Raw genomic sequence first — 19,848 nt, 5'->3', positions numbered from 1 at the left:
CCGTAAGAAAGACGGAAAGTTGAGAGTACCCGCTGACGGGTCGCAGTGGAGAAAAATCGAAAGAAAGTACGGGAAGGAGTTTGCAGATGACGCAAGGAGCGTATGGTTTGGTCTAAGCACAGATGGCATTAATCCTTTTGGGGAGCAGAGCAGCAACCATAGCACCTGGCCTGTGACTCTATGTTTGTATAACCTTCCTCCTTGGTTGTGCATGAAGCGGTAGTTCATTATGATGCCGGTGCTCATCCAAGGCCCTAAGCAACCCGGCAACGACATTGATGTGTACCTAAGGCCATTAGTTGAAGAACTCTTACAACTGTGGAATGGAACAGGTGTACGTGCGTGGGATGAGCACATGGGGGAAGAATTTGACCTAAAGGCGTTGTTGTTCGTGACCATCAATGATTGGCCTGCTCTCAGTAACCTTTCAGGACAGACAAACAAGGGATACCGCGCATGCACGCACTGTTTGGACGATACCGACAGTATATATTTGGCTAATTGTAAGAAGAATGTGTACCTGGGACATCGTCGATTTCTTCCGAGCAGGCATCCCGTAAGAAAGAAAGGCAAGCATTTCAAAGGTGAGGCAGATCACCGGACGAAGCCTCGCCACCGTACTGGTGCTGATGTACATGATATGGCCAAGGATTTGAAGGTGGTCTTTGGAAAGGGTCCTGGTGGACAACCTGTTCCGAATGACGCTGACGGACGCGCACCCATGTGGAAGAAGAAATCTATATTTTGGGACCTGCCCTATTGGAAAGACCTCGAGGTCCGCTCCGCAATCGATGTGATGCACGTGACGAAGAATCTTTGTGTGACCCTGCTTGGCTTCTTGGGCGTGTATGGGAACACAAAAGATACACCCGAGGCACGGGAGGACCAGCAAGGTATGCACGGAAAAGACGGCATACATCAGGGTCATACAAGCTACGCTCTTACCAAAGAAGAGAAGGAAATCTTCTTTGAATGCCTGCTCAGTATTAAGGTACCGTCTGGCTTCTCGTCGAATATAAAGGGAATAATAAACATGGCAGAGAAAAAGTTCTAGAACCTAAAGTCTCATGACTGCCACGTGATTATGACGCAACTGCTTCCGGTTGCATTGAGGGGGCTTCTACCGGAAAACGTTCGATTAGCCATTGTGAAGCTATGTGCATTTCTCAATGCAATCTCTCAGAAGGTAATCGATCCAGAAATCATACCAAGGTTACAGAATGATTTGGTGCAATGTCTTGTCAGTTTCGAGTTGGTGTTCCCACCATCCTTCTTCAACATCATGACGCACGTCCTAGTTCACCTATGCGAAGAGATTAACGTTTTGGGTCCTGTATTTCTACACAATATGTTCCCCTTTGAGAGGTTCATGGGAGTCTTAAAGAAATATGTTCATAACCGTGCTAGGCCAGAAGGAAGCATCTCCAAGGGCCGTCAAAATGAGGAGGTCATTGAGTTTTGTATTGACTTTATTCCTGACCTTAAGCCGATTGGTGTTCCTGAATCTCGGCATAAGGGCAGACTGGATGGAAAAGGCACGCTAGGAGGGGAACAAATAATATGTATGGACGGACATTCTCTCACTGAAGCACACTACACAGTTCTACAGAATTCCGCCTTGGTGGCTCCGTATATGGATGAACACAAGAATTTGCTACGCTCCAAACACCCGGAGCGGTCTGATGACTGGATTACACGTGAACAAACCAGGAGTTTCGCCAGCTGGTTGCAAGCACGTACCATGCATGACACCACTATTGAAGATGACCTGTACTTGCTGTCCTAGTTACCATCTTCGAATATAATGACTTTCAAAGGGTACGAGATAAATGGTAATACATTATACACGATCGCCCAAGATAAGAAGAGCACCAACCAAAACAGTGGTGTCCGCTTTGATGCAGAAACCAAGACGGGAAAGGAAACATATTATGGTTATATACAGGACATATGGGAACTTGACTATCGACATGGTTTGAAGGTCCCTTTGTTTTGGTGCAAATGGGTCAATATGACACGAGGCGGGGTAACGGAAGACCCGCAGTACGGAATGACAACAGTGGATCTCAACAATCTTGCGTATGCAGACGAACCATTCGTCCTAGCCAATGATGTGGCACAGGTTTTCTATGTGAAGGACATGTCTACCAAGCCAAGAAAAAGAAAAGATAAGGAAGCGAATGCATCGTACGATGAGTCAAAGCGGCACATAGTTCTTTCTGGGAAGAGAAACATCGTGGGAGTGGATGACAAGACAGACAAGTCAGAAGATTATGAAAAGTTTGATGAAATTGCTCCAATCCAAGTGAATATTGACCCGAGCATCCCATTAAATGATGAAGATTTTCCATGGCTACGACGCAAAGGGACACACGTGAAGAAAAAGTTTCACACCCAAAGATCTGGGATGTGATCGGCTTAGCTATCATCACTTTCTTCTGTGTTTCACACCCAGGAGGGAATCTCTGTAATAGTTAGGGTAGCTAGTTATGTGTTTTGGCATTTGAAACGCGAAGAAATTTTATGTGCAAGCAAATTCTTTCATGCATTTATTGATTTTTTCAGCTAAATGACCCTGAAATTGAAAAGCATTTCAAATGAACTCAGAAAAGGATGAAAGTTGGCATGGTATCATAATTTCACCCACATAGCATGTGCAAAAAAGTAGAGATGGTTACCGCAAAAACTGGATACACTTCGTGTACAAAATGGACAATCTGTTTCGAAGTATCAGGGTTTCAGACGAAAACTCATTCGTTACAAAGGCATTTCATTTTTAAATAACTTAAGCATTACCAAATTGAATATAATGATAAAACACACTAATATTAAACATAATAAAAAAGAATCACTTGAAAATGTATTTTTAAAGTTAAGTTATTCACAAACTAGTGATTCACACAAATTTCAAATAATTCAAAATTTAAACTATTCAAATTTAAAAACTACCGGCACTAACTGAAAGTTTCTAAAAACTATCAAAAATATTCACAAAGAAACTCTAAATACAGAAAAAAACAACTAAAAATAAATAAAACAAAATAAATAAAGCAGAAAAGAAAAAACTAAATGAAAAAAGCCCACCTACCGGGCCACAGCGGCTTGCATACGACTAGAAACCCAACCTGTTGTTGGGCCAGGATGCAGGCCCGCAAGCCCAATAGGCCCCACAGGGCAGAGTAGCAGAGGTAGGCCCAGAAGGCCTGCATTAGAGAGGAGCTCGAGACAGCAGCGGCGGCGGGGCTTATAAGCAGGTGTGAGCGCCCTTCGGCTAGCGAGGTGGGACTAAACTTCTGCGCCCCTCGCCGGGCAGCGCACCCCCTTTAGTACCGGGTCGTGGCACCAACCGGTACTAAAGGGGGGCCTTTAGTACCGGTTGGAGCCAGGAACCGGTACTAAAGGGGGGTGCTCCCCCCCCCCCCCCCCGCTTGGCCTGGCCAAAACAGGCCTTTAGTACCGGTTGGTGGCTCCAACCGGTACTAAAGGTGTCCCCTATATAAGAAACACTTCGAAAATTTTCAGTTTCTCATCTCCCACTTCTCTCTGCCGCCGCCCCCGTCGCGCCGTCCCCGTCGACTCCGCGACGCCCCCGTCCTCATCGCGTCGTCCCCGTCGACTCCGCGGCACCCCCGTCGCCGTCCCGGTCGCCGATCCCCTCGCTTCGCCGTCGCCGTCGCCTTTGGATCGACCTCGCCCTCGCCGTCGCCGTCGCCTCGACCTTGCCCGCGCGCGCTGTGAGCCCCTCCCCCGGCCCCTCTCCTCCCTCCAATCGATCGTAGCGCACACTGGCGCCGGCGCCGGCGCCGACCGTGCGCACACACACGCGCGCGCGCACACACACACTACATGCACACACACACACTACACACACACTAGACGCGCACACACACACACAATTTTTCTGTTTTTAGCTTCTAGTTTTTTCTGTTTTTCATACAAAGTTTTAGATGAATTAATTAATTAGATTAGATTAATGTCAAATAGTATGTAGAAATGTTAGTTATAATATATATAATATCAAATGTTATAGAAATGTTAGTTATATAGAAATGTTAGAAATTTTGGAAATGTTAGTTTTAGCTAGCTAGATGAATTAGATTAATTTCAAATTGTTAGTCGATGATCGATGTTTTTTTAGTTTCTTATATTTTTAGTTATAAAATTTAGAATTTGCATATATGAAATCATCACAATCCATCATTTAAAAAATGTTACTTTACTTTTGCGGCATATAGTATTTTGTTGTCGACGATGCCCGGCCCGCATCCTCGCCGTCAACACGTCCGCGACGACGTCCTGCTTTAGAGGACCCATGTCCGGGACTGGGCTCCGCCGGGCTAGCACTGGGAGGTGCTACCTTCAGGGGCGCGACACTTGGTGAGGAACCCGGCCCCGGGTCCCGTCGTCGACCCTCATCTCCTTTGGTGGCATTCACGTGGGCCACTTTCGGTGCGGAGGGAGCCGGCCCCGCCGGAGGTGGTACGTCGCCGTGTCAGGGAGGAGGACGAGCACGTCCATCGCTACATGGCTTCTATGGACGTCAGGTTCTCCAATACCTGGCAGGTTCTTTGGGGAGATCACCCGAGCTATGATCCAGTGATGGTTCCTTCTCTTTGGGTGTCCACCGCCCGCACCTCAGGAACCGCGAGTGGCCTAGATTACTCTGTACTATTCGATCTTTATTAGCTTGCTAGGTAGCTAGCTAGTGATGTATTCAATATTATATCTATTATTCGAGATGATGTATTCGAGATTATATCTATTATTTGAGACGATGTATTCGAGATTATATCTATTATTTGAGATTATACTAAATTGTTTTATATTTCTTTTGGCATAGTTAAATAAAAGCTATGGCGGACAATACCGACAGAGATAGAGAACAGACCATGCTCGATATCATACGCGGGCCAGATGATGATCAGAATGAAGAAGATTTTGACGGGTCCGAATTTCTAAACAACACCGGAGAGGGTGATATGATATTCGATCGCGACGACCGAGAAGATGAAGTCATGAACTACGACGAAGAACATGTTGATCCTGAAAAAACAAACACTGGCAAGGTATATATATTTATATAAGCAGGAATTTGGTGATCATCGCATGTTTTAAATGAGTTGAAGATATATTAACGAATCGATCTTTCTTCTTTCAGCCATCCAGATCGAGCAAATCTTCAGGCAAAAGGACGAAACGAGGCCCGAACAAAAAGTTGAAGGAGGGCGTAAAGTACAATATCGAGGCAATCAGACCTAATGGCGAACCATTAGCGCCTAAGAAGATTGCGGACAAGTTCGTTCGTCAGTGCGGAGTTATTGTGAAGGACCAACTCCCGATCTCCCTTCAAGAATGGAGAAAGCCAGCAAATCCACGTCCAGATGTTACTTTTGTCGACGAGAAGCAAAAAAAATCTGCTTTGGGATACTCTCATGGAACATTTCACCTTACCACATAATTTCACAGAAGCAGACGTGCGGAAAGTCAAGGACGCTGCTTTTAGGAAGATGGCGGTTGCATTCAAGAACCACAAGAGAATGACGTGGGAGAAGTACGTCAAGGGAGGAAGGAAGACTCCAGTATTCGAGGGGATACTAGAGAATCAAAGTGCTCATTGGGACGATTTCGTGAAATTCAAGGATTCAGAATTAGCTAAGGAACGGTCGAGAATAAACAAGGCCAATGCCGAAAAAAAGGATAAGTTCCATAAGCTGGGGCCAGGTGGCTACGCGGTGGCAATGCCTAAGTGGGATAAGTCTGAGAAAGAGATGGAGGATGCAGGTGTCATTCCGGTTAGTAAGACCTGGCCCCCCAGGTGCAGGACTTGGTTCTATGCGCATGGGGAGGAGTTGGACCCGAAGACAGGCAATGTTTCGACGAAGGCATGTCTGAACGGAGCCGACGATGCGCTACATGTTGCAATAGAAGAGGCTCGATCGGGGGTGTTCCAGCCCAACAGAGAGAACGACGAGCTTACGCGTGCCCTTTGAAATCCTGAACACCCGGGAAGAACACGAGGCAAGGGCGCTATTCCGTGGTATGAGGGGTTTTCGGACTGGAACGCCGACTACAAAACCCATGCGAGAAAGAAGATTGCGGAGGAGAAGAAGAGGAAGATGGAGGAGGAGCAAAGGAAGCTCAACTATGAACGCCTTCAAGGCCTAGAAGCAAGTCAAGCGGAATTGGCAGCTAAATTCCAGCGGCAGCAGGAGCAGATCGACTCACTTAGCCAGCAAAGGGGGTCTCAGCAGCTGCAGCAGCTAGCGGATGATGCAGCATTGGATACCACCGCCCCATCCATGCCGAGAAGCAGCGTGGGTTCCGCCCCGGGCGACGTAGTAGTGCTGGATAGATACCCCGTGGATGACATCACGGAGAACACTAACTGCGAGCTACACTTCAAAATGAAGAACATATCCATGAAGGTGGCGGACGCCGTTGCTTTTTCAAATTCCCCCGAGGCAACCTTCCATTGCAACCCGATTCCAGCGGGCTATGCTCGTGTCTTGGTTGATGAGGTGGTGGACCAATATTCGGGGCTAGAGCTTGACATTCCCGGAGGTGATGAGGAGCACACACTCGGAGATGCCAAACATCGTATCATCCTATGGAGAAAGGATTGCATCATTTTTCGAAGGCCACCGACACCGCGTCACCCGACTCCTCGTCGAAGTCCGCCACCGAGTCAGCAGACTCCCGCTCCTCCAAGTCCACCAACGCGTGAGGCCACTCCTCCTCCTCCAAGTCCGGAAAAGTGTCAAGCCACTCCTCCTCCAAGTCCGGCACAGCTTCAGGCCACTCCTCCTCGTCCAACTCAGCCCCGTCAGCCGTCTCCGCCGCCTCAGCAATCGCAGAAGAGACACCCCGCAGCTATGGTGCGTAGCGGTACCAGTCGAGGTCATAGTACAGGAAGTACAAGCGGAGGCAAGCGATATAAATATGGTCCAAACCTCACTACTCCTCTTCCTGTGAGGGCTTACGACAAGACCGAGGAGCAAACCAATGCCATAGTGCGGGCAGAAGTCGACGCCCATTTTGGACCGAAACCACCACCGCCGCCAAGGGAGAAAGTGCCTGTGGAAGTAGTTGACCACTTCATTCGTATGGCTCAACCACCAGCTCCTAAGCCTGTTGACACAGACTATGAGCGCCACATCAGGAAGTTACATCGACAACGTCTACAGAAGGAGGCAAGCTCGAGCTCGAGCAAACAATAAGCAGCTGTCGAAAAATGCGGGAAAACCATTGCCCAGCTGGGAGAACAGGTGGCGTAATCGACCCTCCCGCTTGTTGTGCCGACAACATGTGACAGTACGCGCGCCCAATATTATTGTGGCCAAACAGTTTACGTTCCCGAGGTGGGCGATGTGGTAATAACCCAGGAGCATATAATGCAGGCTGAAGAACTCAAGATCACTGTTGGACAACTCCTCGGGATCGAGGACATGCCTGTGATTACAGAGGAGGAAATAAAACGGAAATATGTCTGGGGCCAACCTTTGGTCAAGCCAGAAGATGTCAAGAAGCTCCCAACGAGAATGTATGAATTGCATCAATGGTACATGGACATAACCAAGAGATCCGATCGAGAGTCCCTCATGGTGTATGTCAAGAAGGATCATTACTACCATGAGAAAGCTGTGGCCGTTGAGTATTCTGAACTGTTTCAGTTATACAATCAAGACGCACTCGACAAATCTATCGTCAGTTGCTATTGTCTGTAAGTGATTTCTTTCTGTAATTAATTTAAGTCTCAAGCTAGCTGTAGTGATCCTTTTGATCAATCATTACCTGTAATTATCCTCACTATATTCTTTTCTGTGGTATTATGCAGGATGAAGATGTATGAAATGAGAAAAGGTGGACGCTATGGCATTGGGTTCATTGACCCAAACACCGTTAATCAATACACATGGAAAATGAGCAAGTATTATGAAAAGCAGGTAGAGGACAACATGCTAGAGTTCTTGAAGGGCCTCAAATACAATGAAGATATACTACTTCCTTACAACTTCGAGTGAGTCACACTTTCTTGTACTACAAATTCTCTGTTTTTGCCTACTAGCTAGCTACATGTTTTTTCTTACATATGCCCGCTTAATTAAGACATGCAAACGTGTGTGCATGCAGATTTCACTGGATCTTGTGTATCATTAAAGTTGACGCCGGAACAGTTGAAATACTGGACTCGCTACTCAAAGCAAATAGTGACTACAACATCTTGTATGGGATAGTCAACAGGTAATTTCAATCATTATTAACTATATATCTTGGCCTATTTAGTTCGTCATTTCATGATATGAACTATTTAATAACCCCTTTATTCATTTTCTTTGTCGGCGGGTAGGGCTTGGGCAAGGTTCATCAGCGTCACGGAAGGCGAATGGAAACCACAGCTGAAATGGTTTCGATCCAAGGTAAGTAATTAAGTAGTACTAGCTAGCTAGCTAGCTGCCATCTCTTTAATTATCATGCTTGACTAATTATTACCTGATCAAATTAAATTCCATTCTCGTAATAAAGGCCCTGAAGCAGGCGCAGGGGACTAATCTGTGTGCATACTGCGTTTGCGAGAACATTCGCATGATGGCGTCCGAAAGGAGCAGATCTCAAAGACAGGAATGGGTACGCTTGTCAGAACACTATTCACAATTTTTACACCATTATCGATATCTAGTCACACAACTAATACACATGCATATTGATCTCCTTCTTAACAGTTCAAAGAGGTGCGGGACAAGCTCCTAGAAACGGAGTGCGTAGAAGCACTTCAAGAGGAAATAGCGGGATTTTTGCTCGACCAGGTCATCACGAAGGGAGAATACTATTACACGCTACCGCCCCCATCGAACATGTCATGAACCACTTCCAATTGTCATCGTGCTCCGAAGGCACCAATTAGGCTAATGCCACTAGCTCCGAAGGCAACATGCATATGTAGCAGAAATTGTATATAGCTATACATGTGTGTATGTGTAAATTAATATGGTGGTTTGTGAGACATTGATGATATATATATATGATTGGTTCTACTAGAAATTCTATTTATATATATATATGCATAACGTGTACAATGTGTAGTACCGTAAAATACCAGCAAACGAAAAAGAATTAAAATGGAAAACACAAAATTAAATGAAAAAGAAATCATAAAACCAAAAATCCCCCAAACATTTTAGTACCGGTTGGTGTTACCAACCGGTACTAAAGGGCTCCCGGCCCCCGGAGCTGGCTCGTGCCACGTGGATGCCCTTTAGCACCGGTTCGTGCTGAACCGGTACTAAAGGGGGTGGCCTTTAGTGCCGAAATGTTAGTGCCGGTTCCGAAACCGGCACTAAAGGGCCTTACGAACCGGTGCTAATGGCCCGTTTTCTACTAGTGTCGGAACACGGAGACCGAAAGGTCGAGCGTGAATCATATAGTAGATATGATCAACATAATGATGTTCACCATTGAAGACTAATCCATTTCACGTGATGATCAGTTATGGTTTAGTTGATTTGGATCACGTGATCACTTAGAAGATTAGAGGGATGTCTATCTAAGTGGGAGTTCTTAAGTAATATGATTAATTGAACTTAAATTTATCATGAACTTAGTCCCTAATAGTATCTTGCTTGTTTATGTTGATTGTAGATAGATGGCTCGTGCTATTGTTCCGTTGAATTTTAATGCGTTCCTTGAGAAAGCAAAGTTGAAAGATGATGGTAGCAATTACACGGACTGGGTCCGTAACTTGAGGATTATCCTCATTGCTGCACAGAAGAATTACGTCCTGAAAGCACCGCTGGGCGCCAGGCCTGCTGCTGGAGCAACATGAGAGATATGAAGTCTCCAATAAGTTCTACAGCTGTAAGATGGAGGAGAACAGTTCTGTCAGTGAGCATATACTCAAAATGTCTGGGTATAATAATCACTTGATTCAATTGTGAGTTAATCTTCCAGATGATTGCGTCATTGACAGAATTCTCCAATCACTGCCACCAAGCTACAAGAGCTTCGTGATGAACTATAATATGCAAGGGATGAACAAGACTATTCCCGAGCTCTTCGCAATGCTGAAAACTGCGGAGGTAGAAATCAAGAAGGAGCATCAAGTGTTGATGGTCAACAAGACCACTGGTTTCAAGAAAAAGGGCAAAGGAAAGAAGAAGGGGAACTTCAAGAAGAACGGCAAACAAGTTGCTGCTCAAGAGAAGAAACCCAAGTCTGGACCTAAGCCTGAGACCGAGTGCTTCTACTGCAAGCAGACTGGTCACTGGAAGCGGAACTGCCCCAAGTATTTGGCGGATAAGAAGGATGGCAAGGTGAACAAAGGTATATGTGATATACATGTTATTGATGTGTACCTTACTAGAGCTCGCAGTAGCACCTGGGTATTTGATACTGGTTCTGTTGCTAATATTTGCAACTCGAAACAGGGACTACGGATTAAGCGAACACTAGCAAAGGACGAGGTGACGATGCGCGTGGGAAACGGTTCCAAAGTCGATGTGATCGCGGTCGGCACGCTACCTCTACATCTACCTTCGGGATTAGTATTAGACCTAAATAATTGTTATTTGGTGCCAGCGTTGAGCATGAACATTATATCTGGATCTTGTTTGATGCGAGACGGTTATTCATTTAAATCAGAGAATAATGGTTGTTCTATTTATATGAGTAATATCTTTTATGGTCATGCACCCTTGAAGAGTGGTCTATTCTTGTTGAATCTCGATAGTAGTAACACACATATTCATAATGTTGAAGCCAAAAGATGCAGAGTTGATAATGATGGTGCAACTTATTTGTGGCACTGCTGTTTGGGTCATATCGGTGTAAAGCGCATGAAGAAACTCCATACTGATGGACTTTTGGAACCACTTGATTATGAATCACTTGGTACTTGCGAACCGTGCCTCATGGGCAAGATGACTAAAACGCCGTTCTCCGGTACTATGGAGAGAGCAACAGATTTGTTAGAAATCATACATACAGATGTATGTGGTCCGATGAATATTGAGGCTCGTGGCGGATATCGTTATTTTCTCACCTTCACAGATGATTTAAGCAGATATGGGTATATCTACTTAATGAAACATAAGTCTGAAACATTTCAAAAGTTCAAAGAATTTCAGAGTGAAGTTGAAAATCATCGTAACAAGAAAATAAAGTTTCTACGATCTGATCGTGGAGGAGAATATTTGAGTTACGAGTTTGGTGTACATTTGAAAAATTGTGGAATAGTTTCGCAACTCACGCCATCCGGAACACCACAGCGTAATGGTGTGTCCGAACGTCGTAATTGTACTTTATTAGATATGGTGCGATCTATGATGTCTCTTACAGATTTACCGCTATCGTTTTGGGGTTATGCTTTAGAGACGGCCGCATTCACGTTAAATAGGGCACCATCAAAATCCGTTGAGACGACGCCTTATGAACTATGGTTTGCCAAGAAACCAAAGTTGTCGTTTCTTAAAGTTTGGGGCTGCAATGCTTATGTGAAAAAGCTTCAATATGATAAGCTCGAACCCAAATCGGAGAAATATGCGGCCCCCTCCCCCTTGGCTCCTTTATATACGGAGGCAGGGGGCACCTCTAGACACACAAGTTGATCATTGAGATCGTTCCTTAGCCGTGTCGGTGCCCCCTGCCACCATATTCCACCTCGATTATATTGTAGCAGTGCTTAGGCGAAGCCCTGCGACGGTAGAACATCAAGATCGTCACCATGCCGTCGTGCTGACGGAACTCCTCCCCGACGCTTTGCTGGATCGGAGCCCGGGGATCGTCATCGAGCTGTACGTGTGCTAAGAACTCGGAGGTACCGGAGTAACGGTGCTTGGATCGGTCGGATCGGGAAGACGTACGACTACTTCCTCTACGTTGTGTCAACGCTTCCGCAGTCGGTCTGCGTGGGTACGTAGACAACACTCTCCCCTCTCGTTGCTATGCATCACCATGATCTTGCATGTGCGTAGGAAATTTTTTGAAATTACCGCGTTCCCCAACAATTTGAGCTTTGGTGGACTAATTTTCGTGTTTATTAGGGATTTTTGTTGTGCATGTCTTTGTATTTTTTTACCGATTAAGCAAATATAGATCGCTGGTTAAAACAATGCACTGATGTTCTATGATTATTTCTGACTTTAACACAACTACTACTACTGTATAACCATTGTTTTCTTACACAAGGGATAACACTGCTGTGAAAATAAAAAGTCATACAAGGGACAACGCAAATAGAGTACAAGGCCAGGCAGGCCTGGCCCATTAATCTGTCCATCCGGAGCAGAGTGTGTGCAGTGGCCGCCGCCGCCGTGTATACACAGTCGCCGGTGGTCGAGCTCTCCTCCCTCTTCCCTTGAGGTATGTACGCTCCATTAACGTTTATCCCCTCCTCTCCAACCAGTACCATGAACTGGATGCCCTCCTATCACGCAAGAGCCTTAGACCTAGAGAGCGAACACGAGACCGGACTAAGTGGTACGAGCCCTTGGCGCACCTCCTCAGCTAGGGCCTAGGTGAATGACTTCTTTTTTTGGGAATAGACTGACTGTTGTTGGTCTTAAGCCCAATTGATGAACCCTTAGTTTTTTCCATGTTAATTTTGGTGATTCTCGCCTAATGCACATTCCAGTGTGATAGAAATCTCTGCTTTGTCTGGGTATGCATTTTACGTTTGATCCAACGAGATTGCACGCCTGTCTTTTTAAGTAATTATCGATGATGGTAGTGCTAATCCTGACTATAGTCTGCAAAAATTCCGTCTTATCAATGTCTTGCTGATCTGTTGTATCACTAGGTGTTATTTTTGTCTGCTGCAGTTTACTGTATAGTTTGTGCCTACAGGCCATCTCATTCAGAAACCATACATGCACTATTTCACCTGACTAATGCATTGCCTTGATAGAGGAAATGACTAGTTAAACATTAAGAGGAACAACAGTTTGCCGGGCTAATGCATACCATAAATAATAATCACTGTTTATATACTCGAATGTATACTAAGGCACACAAAACTTGCTACAAATTACTCCATCTTTATTAGAGTGCTTTAACAAAACAGCAAAAGTCTATCATGCTGGACAAGAAACACAACACCACATTCAGAAACAACGATAGGGATAACCGGATAATTCACCCACCCAACACCATAACTAGTGTAACAGTTTTGATGAAAACGTGCAGCAGCAGCAGCAGCAACAGCTTGACAAAGATAACAAAAACGAACAAACAAACCTGACAAGACCAGCTCACGTGCACAAAGAACAGAGGAGAGAGTGATCAACCGTATCTCACAACAACTGTGAATGGAAATTGATTGGACCTGCCGCGTCTATCACTCTCGGCTTTTAGCTCATTGGCTGCATCGATCAAAGAAATGTTATTACCGTAGCCGCTGAGGCGCACCTGTTTAAGGTTCGTCAAGTGTTGGATGCCAACAATGCTCTTATGCCAGCCTCCGAAGTCCAATTCAAGTATCTCGAGCTTTGTCATGGAGTCTTCCTCAAAACTGAAAACTTTGGGAGTTTTAGCAGCATTTATCACTCTCATATTCTTGAGCATACGAAACTTGTGGGCGCTCCGTGCAACCAGATCTTCATCAACGTAAAAATGCACCTGAAACAAGATGCTATTCAGGATGGGAGACTTACAAAGGACCTCAAATGGTTGGTCGCCTACAAGTTCTGCGCATGAAATGGTGAACTCGGTGAGAAAGGCGAGTGAACCAACCCAGTCTGGAATCCGAGAAATATATCCAGCAAACCTAAGGTACCGCAGAAGCTGTGGTGGCGTGTCGAGGTCCATGAGATAGTCCATGTCATTTCTATAGACATCATTCAGCTCTCACACATCGAGCCACCGAAGGGATGATGTCTTACTTAGTGAGCATTTAAACTCTCGTCTAATATCACTATCCTGCTCGGACCTTCTATCGAGATAGACAAATATCCGTTCCAATTGTTGTAGATCACCGATCTCTATGGCAACCTCAACATTTCTAATGACTGCTCTAGTCACCTCGCGCAATGCCTTCATTTTTGAGATCCCTTTGGGCAATGTCCACAGGGCAGTCCAATTTTTCCTATTGGAGAACATCAACCTCTCAAGTTTTGTAAGCTTTATCACACTGTTTGGAAGCGTCTCGAGGAGAGTATCATCGACATCAAGTGTTTGCAAATGCTCTAGGTCGCAGATTTCTGGAGGCATGAGACTGACATCTGTACCTCTCAAGCTCAAGAACTTAAGAAGGTACATCTTGCAAATGTACCTCAAATGCTTGTTGTTTAGGTGCTTGCAGTCTTCCAGATCAAGTACCCTCAGTAGTTTGAACTTTCCTAGTTGATCGAGCAGCAAGTTGTGTCCTTCGGAATGAAATGTGGTCAATGACCGTACGTGCTTCGTGTTCATCCCCTCAATAACATTCACCATTCCACTCCCCGTTGTGCCTTTCTCTGTTGGGGAGTAATTTCTCCCCTGCTTTGCATCATGGATGGAGAGGCGGCGAACGATATCATATGACATCCCTTCATACTGAATGCCTACCAAGCTAACGAAGTTAGCCTCTATTGATTTAGATACCATGACCTCAAGCATCATGTCGTGCACCCGGCACAAATCCACTCTATTATAGTAGGTGACTATACAGCCGGCTTGGTCAATCATACTCCTATTCACTAGCTCATTGAAGTAGGCCTCTGCAGTGTCCATCAAAGTAAGCCCCCGCTTCTCAGGTATCAATCCTTCAGCAATCCATCTTCTCAAGAGCCTGTCCTTGCTGATCTGATAATCCTCTGGGAAAATGCTAACATACGTCATGCAACGTTTGAGGTCATGAGGCAGATAGTTGAAGCTAAGTGTGATGATATTCCTCATCCCCACAAGGGCTGGGTTGGTCTCCATCTGTGAACCAATTGATCTACAAAGTGTTTCCCTCATATGGCTGTTTTCTGGAGAGGAATAGCTTGCTAAAAGGCTTCCAATGCTAACAATAGCTAATGGCAGTCCATTGCATTTTTTCAAAATATTGTTCATTGAAGCTTTCAGCTCCTCTGGGCAAGAAGTACTCTTGGGGCCAAATGCTCTCCTCACAAACAACTTCTTAGAGTCTTCCAAGCTGAGTCGTTGTATACTGTAGTATTTACATACACTACCTCCACTGCATTCTTTCCCCACACTATCTATCCGAGTGGTCACAATGATTCTGCTGCCGTATGTAGTTTTTGGCTTTTTGGAGTGTATTGTAGCCCACGCTGCTATTGTCCATACATCATCGATCACAATGAGGTACCTGGTTTCATCATAGATATTCCAAGTTACACGCAATAAAGCTAGCACTATAATGCAGTTATAGATTCTATTAGTGCTATAATACTCTGTTGACATCAATTTATACGGATTTATTAGTGGTGAGAGTTTTCTCTGAAACTGAACCATGTGTTAGTCACCACTGATGGTTATAAGACAGGTTTTACCTGCCGGCCAGGGCCCAGCGGCAACTGGTCTGCAAAGATGCTTTTTGGTGTAACAACCGCTGAGATAGAAATTCTTCTCAAGGGAATTTTGTGAATGATGTTAGTTACTCCATCCATTTCAAAATATAGCGCATACTAGTGTTTTCCTAAGTCGGCATTTATAAAGTTTGACCAAAATAATAGAAAAAATTATCAATATCCACAATTCGTAATCAATAAAATTAGATCCATCATGATACCTTATAGTATACCGTATCTTTTTGATATTGCTGATGCTGGTATTATTCTGTAACTTGGTCAAACCTTGTAAGTTTCAACTTTTGATAAAAATAATATACACACCAAACCGGGTCTTATCTCCTGACCGGTGAGGATGTAGCCAGTTTATTTGATATTGTTGATGCCAGTGCAAGTGGCCAGTTCATTTTGAAATCGTGGGTTTGTTAGTTCTCGTTCTGAATTCACAAACCATCAGAAACCAATTATAATAAAAATCCAGTTTATATCTCAGTCATCCTACTTAGATCAAGAATACAATCAATGGAGTAGATTATTTTGCCTATGTAGACTTTTAGATCAATGTGTTTGCTTCTTGTTTTCATTAATATAATAATAAATATATGTAGATACATATATACATATTATAATTGATATAGTCTGTTTATGTTTGCATACCTCTTGCCTTTGAGCTGTTCCTTGAGCGTGCTCGTCAGCTCCTCGACATCCATTCTGTCAATGTTACCCACGGAATCCTGTTCCTCTTCTTCCATGATGACTTTCTCATTTTTTGACTTGACAGTGGCAATCTGCTCAAGCACGCGTTTCAGCAGCGCACGCAGGTCGTTCCCACCGTCGAACGCCGGAGACACGGACACTTGCGCTTGGCGATCGAACTTGGTCTCCAGCTGCCGGCAAACTTCCATGGCGAGCGTAGTTTTACCGAGCCCTCCAAACCCCACGATGGAAAAAACCTGAATCTTGTCATCCTTTTCCTTCTCCATCATGGCCACCAGGATCTTAGCCTGCTCCTGGATGCCGACGAACTGATCAGGGTCGTCAGCATCGGCAGGGCGAAGGGCTTGCGCTGACTCCGCCCACACTGCCGGCACATGAGCGAACGGAGCTGAGGGGCGTAGTGCCTGGCAGCTAGAGCTGTAACGAGCATGGCGCTCGCTGATGGTGACAGCTCGGGAGCGCAGGGCCCTGATGTTACCGGCGAGGAGACGCCGTGGAAAAAGGGTCACAAGCAGGCGCTTGGACCGGACGAGGAAGCCGTCACTCGGACGGCGCTTGATTCGGAGTAAATAGAGGTCGATGCAGTCGTCTGCATCGTATGCGAGCTCGCGCACCTGCTTCATCCACTCCCGGACGAAGTGGTCCACGGCGCCGTCCTCCGCTTCGGACTGCATGCGGAGGACGGCGTTCATGGTGGCCAGCTCGTCCCTTAGCTCAACGACCTCGCGGCCCACGGCGCGGAGCAGCCAAACCTCGTTGGCCATCAGCTGCCCAACATTGCTCACCAGGGAGTGCGCCGTGCGCTCCATTCTTCCTCCCTCCCTTTCCGCTACTATGTGGATTTAGACCGAGTTTGTGCCGTGCAAATGGCAATGCTCATCCCACTTGCAGCAAAGGTTGGACTTTATATCTGCTAACCAGAGTTATTGGTGTACTCTTTCTTTACTAAAGATATGACTCTCTCTTCAGTCTGCATCCTTGTGTTACTCGCCGGCCATAAAAATCTCAATTACATACTCTCTCTCCAGACCTATATTAAATATGATTTCAGATACTCCCTCCGTCCGGAAATACTTGTCATCAAAATGGATAAAAGAGGATGTATCTAGACGCAAATATTTTCGGCCCGAGGGAGTATATCTCTTAAACATCAAAATTTTAACTCCGGGTGTTGATTAACATATTTAGACTGAAAACATGATCTCTCTCCCCCTCTACCTCCCTCTCTTTACCTACAACTGTGTTGATAAATGTTTTAATAATATTTTAATTTTATTGATTGCTACTATAATCTTATATTGGAGTAAAACTATGACCCCCCCCCCCCCCCCCCCCCCCTCTCTCACTATCATAGAAGGCTGAGCACTCAGGGGAGCTTATCCCCTACGCTGATGTTACTTATTTCTTGAGCATGACTAATTCAAGGTATCGTTTACAACGAATTCAAGGTGTTGCTTAGTTTATAACTTGCGATTTTCTTAAACAATCAATGCGGTCCACTTTAACCACTATGACGGCATATACCCCAAATGACGATGGGCGTGCATATAAAACGGAAGTGTATCAAGACATGTAAATCCATATAAAACGGAAGTGTATCAAATCCTTTAGGTCTGTGCAGTCAAGTCTAATCACATTACTTTCAATTCCATTGTCTACAAAGGTCATAACCTATATAACTATTATATTTTAGTATTTTACAAATACTACCTGAGAAAATAGAGAGAGAGAGAGAGGGAGAGAGAGAGATGGCCTAGAAATCCTATGTTTGATCAAGTACAATAGGTGTCTTAATAATTATGTCCTAGATGTCATAATATACCTAAACATCATCCAACATAATAATTTGGAGTAGTTTACATGGTTACAGTAGTGACTCAGTCTATGGAGTGCAGCGTGACTTCAGATGCAGCTGTGTAATACGCGTGAAGTCGGTCAAGCCTCGAAAACAAACAAATCAGTCGACTTGCCGGCAAAAGTGGATCACCGACTAAAATAAAACTACATAGTATTAAAATACTGATATAGTGACATGGACTACTGTATTAGTAAGAAACCAAACTAGAGCATGTACTTCAGTATTAGCATGCATGCATCCGGGCTTAGGGCATCTCCAATAGCTGTGGTTCCTTTTCTTTTCTTTCTTTGAGCAAGTGTGCATACGTTCTAGCAATATATGGCAGGAGAAACGAAGCTGCCGCTGAAACGTGGCTAATTGGAGGCCAATTATTTTCTTGCCGCACGGCACGGGAAAAGGTATTAGATGAAGAGAAAAAGAGAGTTCGATGCGTTGGTCCACACTCTGTCCACAGAAAATGAAGGACAGAAAATTGAGGTGCACCATCCTGGCCTCTCGCTGCTTCTCTTCTGGATAGTGTACTCAACGCCACACAATACTGTAAGGTATGCAAGACTGGCTAGCTTGAGAGAGACAGACCGAATCTGACGTGCCCAACATGTGCACTGAAATGAGACTAGGTGCATCGGTTAGGCAGTGCTTTGCAAGTAGTACTTCCTTCCACCCCAGTTGGGCGTTGGCTCCTTGCTGATAACCTCAAACAAATGCGTCCGACGTTTGCGCCAACTTGCATCCTGTCTTGATCCTGCGATGCTTCAACTTGCCAAATTTTGTGCAACTTGACAACACAAGGCTGCTTTCGATTTTTCTTTACAAAATGAGGCTTTCCACCCCATGTTTTATAGAAGGCTAACCAGGGTAAACTGGAAGACGCTTAGATCTGCTTCGAAACCATAATCTTAGAGCATCTATAGCCGGACGCCCAAAACCCGCCTCATATGTTTGGGCGGACGACCCAGTCATTAACCGGTCACAAAAATGCGACCCAGACGGATGCCTCAAACGACCGGACTGACCGGCACTCCTCATATCCAATCCAAATCTAAGGCGGATATGGGGGCGCTCGGGCGTGTCCGCCACGTCCGACCCGACAGCCCTACCCCACCTCAAATTGCACGAAATTCACCCTCTCGGCCCTCTGGATCCATTTGTTCTTTCCTCTCTTCTTCCTCCTCCACGATGTCCGTCTCGCAGCTCCGCCGCCGTGTGCACTCCGCAGCCTCCATGACAACACAAGGCTGCTTCCAACTTTTCTTTAGAAAATGAGGCTTTCCATGCCATGTTTTATAGAAAGCTAATCAATTAGTACTGCCATGGTAATCTGGAAGACGCTTACATCTGCCTCGAAACCACAACCTTACAGTAAAATACAACAACGCGGCATCCTACACCGCCTCTTGCCGACCGGTCAAAAAGCTAAAGAATTTGTATTTTAGCAGAGATCATCACCATGACCGTTTTACTGGTAGTAGAAGGCCGACCTCGTCAGCAGAAGAGGAAACTTTTCGGTTAACCTAAATGCTAACGAACTGGCGTCAGATTTTTAGGTTTTCGCGCTCTACGTCATCAGATCACTTGCACGTATCACAAAAATGTTCGGTCCAAAGGCAACCTCTGAGCGAACTTCGTGATTACAGCCATAAGATAAGTACATCCATGCCACCGGTGTTAAACATCGGTTACACGCATGTACCACATGTCACGTATGCATATGGGCTACCCCGAGTAAGGGGCAGTTAGAGGAGATCTTTGTTGTTACATTTTTCATTTATCTCTTGATGTAATCATCTC

General features: G+C 45.2%; 2 protein-coding genes across 3 annotated transcripts; both read right to left on the bottom strand.

The window, feature by feature from the left end:
* Positions 1-12,956: 12,956 nt before the first annotated feature.
* Positions 12,957-17,127, bottom strand: LOC125520641 (disease resistance protein Pik-2). Of its 2 annotated transcripts, XR_007288780.2 has the most exons (3): positions 16,140-17,127; positions 13,723-15,280; positions 12,957-13,608 (listed from the first exon to the last, which is right to left on the bottom strand). XR_007288780.2 is itself a non-coding variant. In XM_048685604.2 (2 exons), the coding sequence occupies exons 1-2, from the start codon at positions 17,006-17,008 to the stop codon at positions 13,837-13,839; spliced, it is 2,313 nt and encodes a 770-aa protein (XP_048541561.2). In that variant the 5' UTR covers positions 17,009-17,127; the 3' UTR covers positions 12,957-13,836. The 2 variants fall into 2 exon arrangements, 1 of the variants encoding a protein (XP_048541561.2); XM_048685604.2 differs by having other exon boundaries at positions 12,957-15,280.
* Positions 13,273-13,809, bottom strand: LOC147957134 (disease resistance protein Pik-2-like). Its single transcript, XM_087531593.1, has one exon. The coding sequence runs from the start codon at positions 13,807-13,809 to the stop codon at positions 13,273-13,275; it is 537 nt and encodes a 178-aa protein (XP_087387719.1).
* Positions 17,128-19,848: the final 2,721 nt, after the last annotated feature.

The sequence above is a fragment of the Triticum urartu genome, chromosome 7A (assembly GCF_056163025.1).
Source record: "Triticum urartu cultivar PI428250 chromosome 7A, HENAU_Tu73, whole genome shotgun sequence".
Classification (NCBI taxonomy): Eukaryota; Viridiplantae; Streptophyta; class Magnoliopsida; order Poales; family Poaceae; genus Triticum; species Triticum urartu.
The sequence above is the reverse complement of the archived record's forward strand: the minus strand, read 5'-3'. Positions and strand labels throughout refer to the sequence as shown.

Coding starts and splice junctions, on each gene's coding strand:
- LOC147957134 (XM_087531593.1), bottom strand. CDS start 13,809: ATGGACTATCTCATGGACCTCGACACGCCACCACAGCTTCTGCGGTAC.
- LOC125520641 (XM_048685604.2), bottom strand. CDS start 17,008: ATGGAGCGCACGGCGCACTCCCTGGTGAGCAATGTTGGGCAGCTGATG. Junction 15,281..16,139: donor GAACAGCTCAAAGGCAAGAG/GTATGCAAACAT, acceptor TGATGAAACCAG/GTACCTCATTGTGATCGATG.